The following is a 14,839-nucleotide window of genomic DNA, read 5'->3' as shown; positions in this document are numbered from 1 at the left end:
TGGACCTATCCTCCATGAATTTATCTATTTCTTTTTTGAACCCTGTTATGGTGGTAGATGGTAGGTGGTATGGCGAATGAGTCCTGTGTGTGTAGTGCTTTGGAAGTGTAAAGCGCCACATGTATATTCACTGCCAGAAAACTTTGTTAACTTAGAGTTAAGGTTGCTCAGTGCTATTTCATGCTCTTCCAGAACTTGGAGGCAGCTAAGCTTAAGCCTATCAAAACCAGCAATTACTGAGTTAAAGTGTATGTCTTACTTTGCCCTCTCTGAGTGACCCTACACTCTGCCCTGGCTGACCTCTTAGGGTATGTCTACACTACGAAATTAGTTCGAATTTATAGAAGCCGGTTTTATTGAAATCGGTTGTATACAGCCGATTGTGTATGTCCACACATAAAATGCTCTAGGTGCTCTAGTCGGCAGACCGCGTCCACAGTACGAGGCTAGCGTCGACTTCCGGAGCATTGCACTATGGGTAGCTATCCCACAGCTATCCCACAGTTCCCGCAGTCTCCGCCGCCCCTTGGAATTCTGGGTTGAGATCCCAATGCCCGGATGATGCAAAACAGTGTCGCGGGCGGTTCTGGGTACATGTCGTCAGGCCCCTCCCTCCCCCGTCACAGCAACGGCAGACAATAGATTCGCGCCTTTTTATCTGGGTTACCTGGGTTACCTGTGCAGACAACATGGAGCCCGCTCAGCACAGCTGAGCTCACCGTCACCATATGTCCTCTTGGTGCCGGCAGACGTGGGACTGCATTGCTACACAGCAGCAGCTGCTAACTGCCTTTTGGCGGTAGACGGTGCAGTAGACTGGTAGCCTTCATCGGCGATCTGGGTGCTGGCAGCCGTGGGGCTTGCCTTTTGGCAGTAAATGGTGTATTATGACTGTTAGCCGGCCTATTACAAGTCGGGTCATCGCACGTTAGCAGAGTCTTCCCCGAGCAGCCGATTGTGCAATAGGCCTGAAGACCATCGTCATACACTGCCCCGTATTTGCTGCCAAGCACCCAGAAAGATGCCGAGGGCTATCAGTCACGCTGCACCGTCGTCTTAAGATGTAAAAAAATAGATTTTCTCTGTATTCATTTGCTTCCCCCTCCCTCCGTCAAATCAACAGCCTGCTAAACCCAGGGCTTTCAGTTTAATCTTTGGGGGGGACCACTCTGTGACAGTTGTTTGTGTCTCTCCCTGATGCACAGCCACCGTTCTTTATTTTAATTCCCTGTGCCTGTACGCCATGTCGTCACTCGGCCCCCCTCCCTCCTTCCCCTAGGCCGTCAGATACTACGTTTGCGCCACAGCTCGAGCCGAGAAGCGGTTCGCGCCTTTTCTTTGAATTCTGGGTTGAGATCCCAATGCCCGGATGATGCAAAACAGTGTCGCGGGCGGTTCTGGGTACATGTCGTCAGGCCCCTCCCCCCTCGTCACAGCAACGGCAGACAATAGATTCGCGCCTATTTACCTGGGTTACCTGTGCAGACAACATACCATGGCAAGCATGGAGCCCGCTCAGCTCAGCTGAGCTCACCGTCACCATATGTCCTCTGGGTGCCGGCAGACGTGGGACTGCATTGCTACACAGCAGCAGCTGCTAACTGCCTTTTGGCGGTAGACAGTGTAGCATGAGTGATAGCCGTGGGGCTGGCAGCCGTAGTGCTGCATTGCACCAGCCCCTTCCAGGCGATGGTATATTATGACTGGTACCCATCGTCGTCATACTGGTATGGCTGTCAATCATGGCCACCTGGGCAGACATGCTACTGTTTTGATGATGACGGTTACCAGTCATAATATACTATTTTCTGCCAATTGCCCAGTATTGTCTGCTAAGCACCCAGAAGAGGCCGAGGGCGATGCTGGGTGCTGGCAGACGTGGGGCTGCATTGCTACACAGCAGCAGCCCCTTGCCTTTTGGCAGATGATGGTATTTTATGATTGGTACCCGTCGTCGTCGTATTGGTATGGCTGTCACTCATGCTGCAGCGTCGGCTGCCACCTTAAGATGTAAAAAATAGATTTGTTCTGTGTTCATTTGCTTCCCCTTCCTCCGTGAAATCAACGGCCTGCTAAGCCCAGGGTTTCCAGTTTAATCTTTGGGGGCACCATTCTGTGTGACAGTTGTTTGTGTTTCTCCCTGTTCCTGTACCTGTACGCCATGTCGTCACTCGGCCCTCCCTCCCTCCCTCCCTCCCTCCCGCCCTCCTTCTCCTGGTCCATCAGATACTACTTTCGCGCCTTTTTTCTGACCAGGCGCCATAGCTAGCACTGGGATCATGGAGCCCGCTCAGATCACCGCGGCAATTATGAGCACTATGAACACCACACGCATTGTCCTGGAGTATATGCAGAGCCAGAACATGCCAAGGCGAAACCCGGACCAGGCGAGGAGGCGATTGCAGCGCGGCGACGAGAGTGATGAGGAAATTGACATGGCCATAGACCTCTCACAAGGCACAGGCCCCAGCAATGTGGAAATCATGGTGTTACTGGGGCAGGTTGATACCGTGGAACGCCGATTCTGGGCCCGGGAAACAAGCACAGACTGGTGGGACCGCATCGTGCTGCAGGTATGGGACGATTCCCAGTGGCTGCGAAACTTTCGCATGCGTAAGGGCACTTTCATGGAACTTTGTGACTTGCTTTCCCCTGCCCTGAAACGCCAGGATACCAAGATGAGAGCAGCCCTCACAGTTGAGAAGCGAGTGGCGATAGCCCTGTGGAAGCTTGCAACGCCAGACAGCTACCGGTCAGTCGGGAATCAATTTGGAGTGGGCAAATCTACTGTGGGGGCTGCTGTGATCCAATTTGCCAGGGCAATGAAAGACCTGGTGATAGCAAGGGTAGTGACTCTGGGCAACGTGCAGTCAATAGTGGATGGTTTTGCTGAAATGGGATTCCCAAACTGTGGCGGGGCCATAGACGGAACCCATATCCCTATCTTGTCACCGGAGCACCAAGCCACCGACTACGTAAACCGCAAGGGGTACTTTTCAATGCTGCTGCAAGCCCTGGTGGATCACAAGGGACGTTTCACCAACATCAACGTGGGATGGCCGGGAAAGGTACATGATGCTCGCGTCTTCAGGAACTCTGCTCTGTTTCGAAAGCTGGAGGAAGGGACTTTCTTCCCGGACCAGAAAGTGACCATTGGGGATGTTGAAATGCCTATCGTGATCCTTGGGGACCCAGCCTACCCCTTAATGCCATGGCTCATGAAGCCATACACAGGCAGCCTGGACAGGAGTCAGGACCTGTTCAACTACAGGCTGAGCAAGTGCCGAATGGTGGTGGAATGTGCATTTGGACGTTTAAAAGCGCGCTGGCGCAGCTTACTGACTCGCTCAGACCTCAGCGAAAAGAATATCCCCATTGTTATTGCTGCTTGCTGTGCGCTCCACAATATCTGTGAGAGTAAGGGGGAGACCTTTATGGCGGGGTGGGAGGTTGAGGCAACTCGCCTGGCCGCTGATTACGCGCAGCCAGACACCAGGGCGGTTAGAGGAGCACAGCAGGGCGCGGTGCGCATCAGAGAAGCTTTGAAAACGAGTTTTGTGACTGGCCAGGCTACTGTGTGAAACTTCTGTTTGTTTCTCCTTGATGAACCCTCCAACCCCCCCCCCCCCCGACCCGGTTCACTCTACTTCCCTGTAAACCAACCACCCCACCCCACCCTCCCCTCCCCTCCCGCTTGCAGAGGCAATAAAGTCATTGTTTTTTCACATTCATGCATTCTTTATTAGTTCCTTACAGAGGTAGGGGGATAATTGCCAAGGTAGCTGGGATGGGTGGGGGAGGAGGGATGGAAAAGGACATACTGCATTTTAAAACTTTAACTCTTATTGAAGCCCAGCCTTCTGATGCTTGGGCGATCATCTGGGGTGGAGTGACTGGGTGGACGGAGGCCCCCCCACCGTGTTCTTGGGCGTCTGGGTGAGGAGGCTATGGAACTTGGGGAGGAGGGCTGTTGGTTACACAGGGGCTGTAGCGGCGGTCTCTGCTCCTGCTGCCTTTCCTGCAACTCAACCATACGCTCGAGCATATCACTTTGATGCTCCAGCAGACGGAGCATTGCCTCTTGCCGTCTGTCTGCAAGCTGACGCCACCTATCGTCTTCAGCCCGCCACCTCTCCTCTCGTTCATGTTGGGCTTTTCTCATCTCCGACATTGACTGCCTCCACGCATTCTGCTGTGCTCTATCAGCGTGGGAGGACATCTGCAGCTCCGTGAACATCTCGTCCCTCGTCTTACGTTTTCTCTTTCTAATGTTCACGAGCCTCTGCGAAGGAGAAACATTTGCAGCTGGTGGAGGAGAAGGGAGAGGTGGTTAAAAAAGACACATTTTAGGGAACAATGGGTACACTCTTTCATTACAAGGTCGCATATTTCGGCTTGCAGGCAGCCATCGTAGGCCACAGTGTTTTGGCTTTTTTAACCTTCTTAACATGCGGGAAAGGTTGCAAACAGCAGCGCATTTCCCATATCAAGGATGAATTGGGTTGTCCATTTAAAATGGGGTTTCAATGTAAAAGGAGGGGGCTGCGGTTTCCCGGTTAACATGCGGCACAAACACAAGTAAACCCCCCCCCCACACACACACACACGATTCTCTGGGATGATCACTTCACCCCTCCCCCCCACCGCGTGGTTAACAGCGGGGAACATTTCTGGTCAGAATAGCAGGAACGGGCGCCTCTGAATGTCCCCCTTAATAAAATCACCCCATTTCAACCAGGAGAGCTTTCTGGAGATGTCCCTGGAGGATTTCCGCTCCATCCCCATACACGTTAACAGACTTGCTTGCTTTTTTTTGTAATGTTTACAAATATTTACAAAGTTACACTCACCAGAGGTCTCCTGTGTGCCCTGAGGGTCTTGGGTGAGTTCGGGGGTTACTGGTTCCAGGTCCAGGGTCACAAACATATCCTGGCTGTTGGGGAAAACGGTTTCTCCGCTTCCTTGCTGCTGTGAGCTACCTACAGTACCTCCATCGTCATCTTCCTCGTTCCCCGAACCGTCTTCCCTGTGTGTTTCTCCAGTGAGAGAGTCATAGCACACGGTTGGGGTAGTGGTGGCTGCACCCCCTAGGATCGCATGCAGCTCCGCGTAGTAGCGGCAAGTTTGCGGCTCTGCCCCGGACCTTCCGTTTGCTTCTCTGGCTTTGTGGTAGGCTTGCCGTAGCTCCTTAATTTTCACGCGGCACTGCTGTGTGTCCCTGTTATGGCCTCGGTCCTTCATGGCCTTGGAGATCTTTTCTAATACTTTTCCATTTCTTTTACTGCTATGGAGTTCAGCTATCACTGCTTCATCTCCCCATATGGCGAGCAGATCTCGTACCTCCCGTTCGGTCCATGCTGGAGCTCTTTTGCGATCCTGGGAGGACTCCATGACGGTTACCTGTGCTGATGAGCTCTGCGTGGTCACCTGTGCTCTCCACGCTGGGCAAACAGGAAATGAAATTCAAACCTTCGCGGGTCTTTTCCTGTCTACCTGGTCAGTGCATCTGAGTTGAGAGCGCTGTCCAGAGCGGTCACAATGAAGCACTGTGGGATAGCTCCTGGAGGCCAATAACATCGAATTCCGTCCACACTACCCCAATTCCGACCCGCAAAGGCCGGTTTTATCGCTAATCCCCTCGTCGGAGGTGGTGTAAAGAAACCGGTTTAAAGGGCCCTTTAAGTCGAAAGAAAGGGCCTCGTTGTGTGGACGTGTCCAGGCTTAATTCGGTTTAACGCTGCTAAAGTCGACCTAAACCCGTAGTGTAGACCAGGCCTTAGACTCAACCCTCCAGAGGGTATAAAGCACTGTAGGATAAGCTGTTACACCTTGTCTTCACTGAGGGAAAAATCACATTTGGTTTGAAGATGAAAGAACAAAGGTGACCAGTGTTAGCCACATCACTTGACACACTCCTGGAAGGCACTTGGAAATTACGGTGCTGAGTGTTTCTAAACTGCACTGAACAGTCAGATTGGATGGTTGATAGGGCTGTATGTGAATTTAGTACTGACAAAGGTTCCAACCAGGCAGCCCAAACCCTGGGCTGAGACTGTGGGATTGGGTGTCAGGGATCCTGTGTATGCCTCACAGCGCTGGATTCTTCCTGCTCGAGCTGCTCTGTGTCCAGCTGCACAATGTTTCCACAGTTTCTTCACACTGGGTGTGATTACTGGCTGGAATAGCTAGGCTTCACATAGCCAAATGGGGGGGGGGGGGAAGGGGTGAGCTAGGGTTAGCGCTAGGCTTAGATTTGTGGAGAGGTCATGTTATGATATTCTATGATTTAAGGTTCTAGATTGGGAAAGGGATACGGTTAGGGTTAGGGGAGGGTCAGAGTTGGAGGTAGTTCGAGGATTACTGCTATGTCTGGGGTTGGATTAGGGTTAAGTGAAGGGAGAGGGTTAGGAATGGAGTTTGAGAGGTTAAGGATGGTTTTAGGGTTAGGGTTGGGGCTAGGCTTACATGGTACTGCTGGGACTGGCTAAAGTTAGGGATAGGCCTAGGACGGGGATAGGGTTAGGCTAAAAAAATGGGACTGGCTTAATCTGGGATAATTTTGTATCATCTGCAAACCTCAGCACTCCACTGTTCACTCCCTTGTCCAGATTATTGAGAGTGTTGAACAGCACAGGTCCCAGTACAGTGCTAGGGTTAGAGAGAAGGAGAAGACTGGGGCTAGGGTTTGAGTCAGGGGAGGCTCTATGTTTTTTGCTGCCCCAAGCACGGCAGGCAGGCGGCTTTCGGCGGCACACCTGCGGGAGATCCGCTGCTCACGCAGATTCAGTAGCATGCCTGCAGGAGGTCCGCCGGTGCCGCGCCATCGGCGTCCCTGCTGCCGAATTGCTGCTGAAGCCGCGGGACCAGCGGACCTCCCGCAGGCGCACCGCCGAAAGCCGCCTGCCTGCCGCCCTCACAGCGACCAGCAGAGTGCCCCCCGCGGCTTGCCGCCCCAGGCACGTGCTTGCTGCGCTGGTGCCTGGAGCCGCCCCTGGTTTCATTTATGTGGGAAGAATAATGTAGGGTTAGGGTCTGTGGTCCCTCTAAGCTGCGTGGCCGCCCAGGAGTGAATCAAGTGCCGGGGGGAGGGAATGAAATGTTGTTATTCTTATTGCACGAGTAAAGGGTAGTAGAAATGTACTTAGCCTGTGCTGATTGAGGGCATCGAGAGAGAGGGTGGGAACGGGTGTTTTGCTTGATGGTCTGCCTGAGTCACAAGTACTATTTGACCTGCCCCTCTCCACTGTTTAAAGACAGAGCTGATTAGGCTCCATAGATGAGGGATGGGCAAACTACAGCCCGGGGGCCGCATCTGGCCCTTCAGACATTTTAATCTGGCCCTTGAGCTCCTGCCGGGGAGCGGGGTCGGGGGCTTGCTCCGCACAGCTCCTGGAAGCAGCGGCACATCCCCCCTCCGGCTCCTACGCGTAAGGGCAGCCAGGGGGCTCCGCATGCTGCCCCCACCACAAGCGCTGCTTCCACAGCTCCCATTGGCCAGCAAACGGGGCCAATGGGAGGTGCAGGGGCAGTGCCTGCAGATGGGACAGTGCGCAGAGCCACTCGCTGCGCCTCCGCATAGGAGCCGGAAGGGGACATGCCGCTGCTTCCAGGAGCTGCTTGAGGTAAGTGCCACCCAGAGCCTGCACTCCTGACCCCCTCCCGTGCCCCAACCCCCTGCCCCAGCCCTGATTCCCCTCCCGCCCTCCGAACCCCTCGGTCCCACCCTCCTGCAACCCAGAGCCCTCACCCCCCACTCGCATCTCACCCCCCCAGTTTTATGAGCATTCATGGCCCACCATACAATTTCCATACCCATATGTGGCCCTCGGGCCAAAAAGTTTACTCACCCCTGCCATAGATAGTCTTTTGTTTTGTGTTTATCTCTCACACACAACACACACACACACTGTCTCTGTGTCTTTCACACATACACACAGTCTCTCACACATATACATGCTCTGTGCGTGTGTGTCTCTCTCTCACACACTGTCTCACACACACACTGTGTCTGTCACACACACACACACTGTCTCACATACATACACACACACACTTTTACATGCTGTGTCTCACGCATACACGTACACACTGTTTCTGTGTCTCACATACACACACACATACACACACAGTCTGTCACACACACACAGTCTCTCTCTCTCTCTCTCTCTCTCACACACACACACACACACACACACACACACACACACACACATACATACTGTCTCTCTCACATACCACACACACTGTCTCTGACACACACACTTTGGCTCTTTCACACTCACCTCCCAACACATTCTTGTGTTGGTGTTGTTACTTCTTGGTACTTCCTGCAGTGCACATATATTCTCTGTAATTTTATTCTTTCACAGTGCTGTTATTTTAGTTTTTTAACTGGTCTGTGCATTTCATAATTTTATTTCTCTCTTATGCTTAAATTTAATTCTTTGAGTAGTAGTTCTAAAATGCCTGTCCTGGCTGGAGTAATTAGCCCTATGGTAACTTTTAAAATATATATATTCTATCTGGTTTTTTATTTCTATTGGTGGCGCACACCCACACTTTACCTTGATACTGCTGCACATAACAAAATTCATTCCGCACATGGATGGAAAAACTTAGAGGGAACATTAGTTAGGACTGAGGTTGGTGTTTGGGCTAGGGTTGGGGTTGGCTAAGGTAAGGGTTAAGGTTTGTGGCACTTCTAGGGTTTGGGTGTAGGGTTATGATTAGGTTTCATTGTACACGTAGGGTTAGGAGTAGGGTAGGGTAAGATATAGGCGCAGGGCAAGGTTTTCAGATGGTACACAAATATTCAAGATAATCCTAGTCCTATTCCTCCATCCTCTGGTAGAACTGAAGTTAGAATCAGTGTTAGGGTTAAGATTAAAGCTCGGGATGGAGGTAGGTTAAGTACAGGACAAGGATCAGTGGCAGGGCGACTGGATGAGAATAGGGGCAGAGGCATTTCTCAGCCCCACATTCTCCTCTCCCACATGAGTGCCCAGATCTGGGGGGCTCTTGCCCCTCCCAGCATCCCTCTTATAAACTGGCATATGGGGGGTGTCTGGGCTCCTCTTGCTGCCCCCCATGTGTGCACCATGATCTGGGTGGCCCATGTCCATCTACATGGGCCTCTTCCCCCACCCCTTTCGCTTGAGTCAGGGTCTGGGGGGGGTCTTGTCCTTTCAGGAGGGGCCGGTTGCTTGACAAAAAATCCATAATTTACTAGCTTTTTGGGGGCGAGTTGCTATTCCTAATCTTGGGGCAGGATAACGTGGTGTTTCCAAAGACACTGACAGCACAGGTACCTGGACTGCTGAGGGGAAAGAAATGTGTGTGCTGCCGGGTTACCAACATGTGGACTCTGGGTGATTCCTGGCTCAGGAGGTTGCAGAAGTTCATGGAAGAGCAAGGAGTGCACCATGACATGGCGTCACACCCTGGGGCTGAGGGGCATCAGCAACTACTGGGCTGCGAGCTGGGCAGAAGCATGGCAGGCCGCTTGGGACTCAGGTGCCAGGGGAATATTTCACTCTTTACTCTTTATTTATTTATTTATTTATTTATTAAGATTAAATGAATGCAGCTTCCCCTGCAGGGTCTTTCCCAAGGAACTAACGCAGGGGTCGGCAACCTATGGCATGCGTGCCGAAGGCGGCACGCGAGCTGATTTTCAGTGGCACTCACACTGCCTGGGTCCTGGCCACTGGTCCGGGGGGGCTCTGCATTTTAATTTAATTTTAAATGAAGCTTCTTAAACATTTTAAAAACCTTATTTACTTTACATACAACAATAGTTCAGTTATATATTATAGACTTATAGAAAGAGACCATCTAAAAACATTCAAAGTATTACTGGCACGCGAAACCTTAAATTAGAGTGAATAAATGAAGACTCGGCACACCACTTCTGAAAGGTTGCCGACCCCTGAACTAACATTTCTTTGCAAAATGCTAATGCTTTTAATTGGCAGGAGTGGAACAAAATGGCCACATGATGGCACCAGAACCCAAGGAATGAAAAGCCATGTGATTTTTAACTTGATTTTTATTTTTTTTTATGTAAAATATAAGCATATAACAGAACAACACGTATCTAAATACACCCCCAAGATGGAAATAGCAATATTAATGACAAGGTTCAACGTTCATTATATGCAAAACATGAGGAAAAAACCAAAATCCTGACCCAGTAAAGGTCATGCAGGGCTTTATGCAGTGTTGTGTAGTCGGGTCAGTCCCAGGATATTAGAGAGAAAAGGTGGGGGAGGGAATATCTTTTATTGGACCAACTTCTGTTGGTGAGAGAGAAGCATTTGAGCCACACAGAGTTCTTGTGCAGGGCACTGACACACAATTCTTCTGTGTGCATTGACACTGAAAGGGTATTTAGGTTGACTCACTTTGTTTCTGTGGCTGATTAGGGTTTCCAGGCATCCGGTTTTCGACTGGAACGCCCGGTCGAAAAGGGACCCTGGCGGCTCTGGTTGGCACCACCAGGGCCGGCTCTTTACCGCCCCAAGCAAAAAAAAAAAACCTCCAAGAGCACAAGTGCAGCCCCTGGAATTGTGCCGCCCCAAGCACGTGCTTGGTTTGCTGGTGCCTAGAGCCAGTCCTGGGCACCACCAACCAGGCCATTAAAAGTCCGGTTGGCAGCACAGCGGGGGCCCAGGGCTAAGGCAGGCTCCCTGCCTGCCCTGGCTCCATGCAGCTCCCGGAAGCAGCCACCAGGGCCCTGTGGCCCCTAGGCACATCGACGACCAGGGAGGCTCCACACGCTGCCTCCGTCCTGAGTGCCGGCTAAGCAGCTCCCATTGGTTGGGAACTGTGACCAATGGGAGCTGCGGGGGTGGCGCCTGCAGGCACGAGGGCAGGGCATGGAGCCTCACTGGCCACCGATGTGTCTGGGAGCCACCGGGACCTGGGGGCCGCTTCCTGGAAGCCGCGGTAAATGCCACCAGGACCCCGCACCCCAACCCCCTGCCCCAGCCCGGAGCCCTCTCCTTCACCCTAAACCCCTAATTTCTGGACCACACCCTCAGCCCGGAGACCGTACCCCCCGCTGCACCCCTGCCCCAGCCTGGAGCCCTCTCCCACACCCCAAACCCCTCAGCCCCAGCCTCACCCCACACCTCCTAAACAAATTCTAATAGATTACTGAGGCATGATTTCCCTTTACAAAAGTCGTCTTCACTCTTCCCCAACATATTATGTTCAGCTATATGTCTGATAATCCTGTTCTTTATTATAGCTTCAACCAATTTGCCTGGTACTAAAGTTAGACATGTCAGCCTGTAATTGCCAGGATCGCCTCTGAAGCCTTTTTTAAAAATTGGTGTTACATTAGCTATCCTGCAGTCATTTGGTACAGAGGCAGATTTAAGTGATAGGTTACATAATTTTGCAAGCTCATAATTGAGTTCCTTCAGAATTCGTGGGTGAATACCATCTAGTCCTGGTGACTTATTACTGTTTATCAAGTTGTTCCAAAGCCTGACACCTCAATCTAGGACAGTTCCTCAGATTTTTCACCTTTTTAGGTGACAAATGGCTCAGGTTTGGAAATCTCTCTCACATCCTCTGCAGCGAAGACTGATGCAAACGGCCTTGTCTTCCTTGTGTGCTCCTTTAGAACCTAGATTGACCAGTGGACTCACTGACTGTTTGGCAGGCTTCCTGCTTCTGATTTTAGGAATTTCATTCTTGTGACTGTTTCTCTTAATTTCCGTTTAACTAGCTCCTTCATTTTTCTGTAGTTCCCCTTTCTGGAATTAAATGCTACTGTGGTGGGTTTCTTTAGTATTCCCCCCACCCAAGAATGTTATATTCAATGACATTATAGTCGCTATTACTGAGCGGCTCAACTATATTCACCTCTTGGACCAGATCCTGTGCATCACTTAGGACTAAATCAAGAATTGCTGCTCCCCTTGTGGGTTCCAGGACTAACTGCTCCAAGGGGTCATTCGTGGTGTCTAGAAATTTTATCTCTGCCTCCTCACCTGAGGTGACATGTACCCAGTCAATATGGGGATAGTTTTAATCCCCTATCATTATTGAGGTTTCTATTTTTATAGCCTCTCTAATCTCCCGACCATTTCACAATTACCATCACCAGCCTGGTCAGGTGGTTGGTAGTGTATTCTTACCACTATAGTCCTATTATTCAAGGGTGGAATTTCTATCCATAGAGATTCTATGGTACAGTTTGATTCATTTAAGATTTTTACTCTATTTGACTCTGCTTTCTTTCACATATAATGCCAGATAGGGAAAATAGAGAAAGAGACAGGGCACCCACAGAGGGAATCAAAGACTGAAACAAAAAATTGTCCCAACTCAGTCCTGGTCATCACAGCTGTTCAGAGGAAGGGCAGCAGCAGGTCCCATGGTGTAATGGTCTCACTGTGGACTTTGAATCCAGTCATTTGAGTTCAAATGTCAGTGAGACCTCAACATGCTTATTTTATTTCAACTATTTATTAATTATTATTATTATGCAGCCTTGTTTGGCTTAACCTTGATCTTTTCGTTATCAAAGTATATTACAATTTTCATTTTCTTTTTTCCATTTCCTTCACTCTCCCTTTTGTTAATGTCAGTTACTGTAACATAAAAGGAATGTGCAGCAGCAAAAACTGACAAAACATTGATGGGGGAGGGATAGCTTGGTGGTTTGAGTATTAGCCTGCTAAACCCAGGATTGTGAGTTCAATCCTTGAGGGGGCCATTTAGGGATCTGGGGTAAAAATCTCTCTGGGGATTGGTCCTGCTTTGAGCAGGGGGTTGGACTAGATGACCTCCTGAGGTCTCTTGCAACCCTAATCTTCTATGATCAAGACTTTTAAAATGATACTCTACAGGGTATACTTTGTACAAAACATATCATAATTATATGCAGCAGTGAATATGCGGGTTCCAGGGTGCTTACTTTGAGGTACACAGTGTCACAGAATTATTTCAGATACTGCAAAAGCCACAATCCCACAATTAAGGAATAAGGCTGTGCTGGTTAAAAAAAATGACCTGGTGTAGAGGGAAAGTGAAGGCCACTTTAAAAAATATATAACAAACGGAAGAAAGGGAAATTGATAGTAAATAATATAAATCAGAATTTAGGAAAGGTATAAAATGGATAAGGGAAACAAAGAGACACAAGGAGAAATGTATGGCCAGCAGAGTTGAGCACAATAAGAAGGATTTTTAAAATATAATTGGAAGAAAAAGAATCCCATGACAGTGGTATTGGTCTATTACTGGATGGAGATGGTAGAATTATGAATAGTAATGCAGAAGTGTTCAATAAATATTTCTGTTCTGTATTTGGGGAACAGACAGATATAGTCTCATCATTTGGTAATAACACTCTTTCCATTCTACTAGTGTCGCTGGAGAACAGAAACTACTGAAGTTAGAAATTTTTATGGTTTATTTTTCTAAGGTCCAGATAACTTGTATCCTAGAGTTTTAAAAGGAACTCACAGGACCATTAACATTGATTTTCAAGAAGTCTTCCAGCACGGGGTAAGTCCCAGAAGACTAGAAGAAAGCTAACATTGTCCCAATTTTTAAAAATAATAAACAGGACAACCCAGGTAATTACAGGCTTGTCAATCTAATATCGATCCTGGGCAAGATAATGGAGTGGCTGCTCTTGGACTGAATTAATAGAGAATTAAAGGAGAGTAATGTAACTAATGCAAATCAATATGGATTTATGGAAATAGATCCTGTCAGAATAACTGGATATCTTTTTTATGAGATTACAAATTTGGTTGATAAAAGGTAATAGCATTGATACAATACACTTAGACTTCTGAAAGGTGTTGGACTTGGTACCGCTCAACATTTTGATTAAAAAACTAGAACAATATAAAAGTAACATGGCACACATTAAATGGATTGAAAATTGGCTAACTGATAGATCTCAAAATGTAACTGTAAACAAAGAATCATTGTCAAATGGGTCAGTTTCTGTGGGGTCCCGCAGGAATTGGTTCGTGGCCCTAGGCATATGCTATTTAACATTTTTATCAATGACCTGGAAGACATAAAATTATCACTGATAAAGTTTGCAGATGACACAAAAATTGGAGGAGTGGTAAATAAAGGAGAGGACAGGTTACTGGTGGACGGGGGGTTCTATCCTGGGAAGAATGACTCTGAAAAAGATTTGGGGGTCATGGTAGATAATCAGCTGAACATGGACTTCCAACATGCTACTGTGGCCAAAAGAACTAATGAGATCCTGGGAGACATAAATAGGGGAATCTTGAGTGGGAGTAGAGAGGTTATTTTACCTCTGTATTTGACAATGATGCAATCGCTGCTGGAATCCTGTGTCCAGTTCTAGTGCCCTCAATTCAAGAAGGACGTTGATAAATTGGAGAGGGCTCAGAGAAGAACCACGAGAATGAATACAGGATTAGAAAACATACCTTGGAACGATTTACCAAGGAGGGTGGTGAATTCGCTGTTACTGACCCATGTTTAAATCAGTAGTGGCTGTTTTTCTAACAGAGCCCTGGGAATTATTCTGGGGAAGTTCTCCGGGCTGTGTGATGCAGGAGGTCAGACTAGATGATCCCTTTCTGCCCTGGGGATCTCGGACTCTGTGCTTTGGTAGGAATAGGAAAGAACCAGTTCTCTTCGATTTCTCACCTACAAGCCAGGCTGGAGCGGAGGCAGCTCCGCTGTAGTTTATCCTCCCGCGGGCATTGATGTCCACAGACACAGAGATCAGCAGCCAAACCAGCCTGTAACCGCTGCCCCGGCTCTGCTCCATGTTCCCCCAGCACCAGCCGCTCCCCTCGGCCCCGGCTCCGGCCCCCAGCCGGGC

General features: G+C 49.3%; 2 protein-coding genes across 3 annotated transcripts in view; both read right to left on the bottom strand.

Moving 5' to 3' along the window:
* LOC135977338 (rho GTPase-activating protein gacV-like) overlaps window positions 1-14,839 on the bottom strand; it is a 954,030-nt gene that overhangs the window by 805,335 nt on the left and 133,856 nt on the right. The window lies entirely within an intron of this gene.
* On the bottom strand, window positions 3,718-6,047 carry LOC135977336 (uncharacterized). The gene is made up of 2 exons (XM_065577744.1): window positions 4,851-6,047; window positions 3,718-4,305 (listed from the first exon to the last, which is right to left on the bottom strand). The coding sequence occupies exons 1-2, from the start codon at window positions 5,389-5,391 to the stop codon at window positions 3,836-3,838; spliced, it is 1,011 nt and encodes a 336-aa protein (XP_065433816.1). The 5' UTR covers window positions 5,392-6,047; the 3' UTR covers window positions 3,718-3,835.

This window comes from Chrysemys picta, chromosome 24, assembly GCF_011386835.1.
Source record: "Chrysemys picta bellii isolate R12L10 chromosome 24, ASM1138683v2, whole genome shotgun sequence".
Lineage (NCBI taxonomy): Eukaryota > Metazoa > Chordata > Testudines > Emydidae > Chrysemys > Chrysemys picta.
This window is presented reverse-complemented; position numbering and strand designations above follow the sequence as displayed.

What these genes read in the sequence shown, in the direction of transcription:
- LOC135977336 (XM_065577744.1), bottom strand. Translation starts at nt 5,391, where the DNA reads ATGGAGTCCTCCCAGGATCGCAAAAGAGCTCCAGCATGGACCGAACGG. An exon ending in GGGCACACAGGAGACCTCTG is followed by an intron (nt 4,306 to 4,850) that starts GTGAGTGTAACT and finishes CTCCTCCACCAG; the next exon opens with CTGCAAATGTTTCTCCTTCG.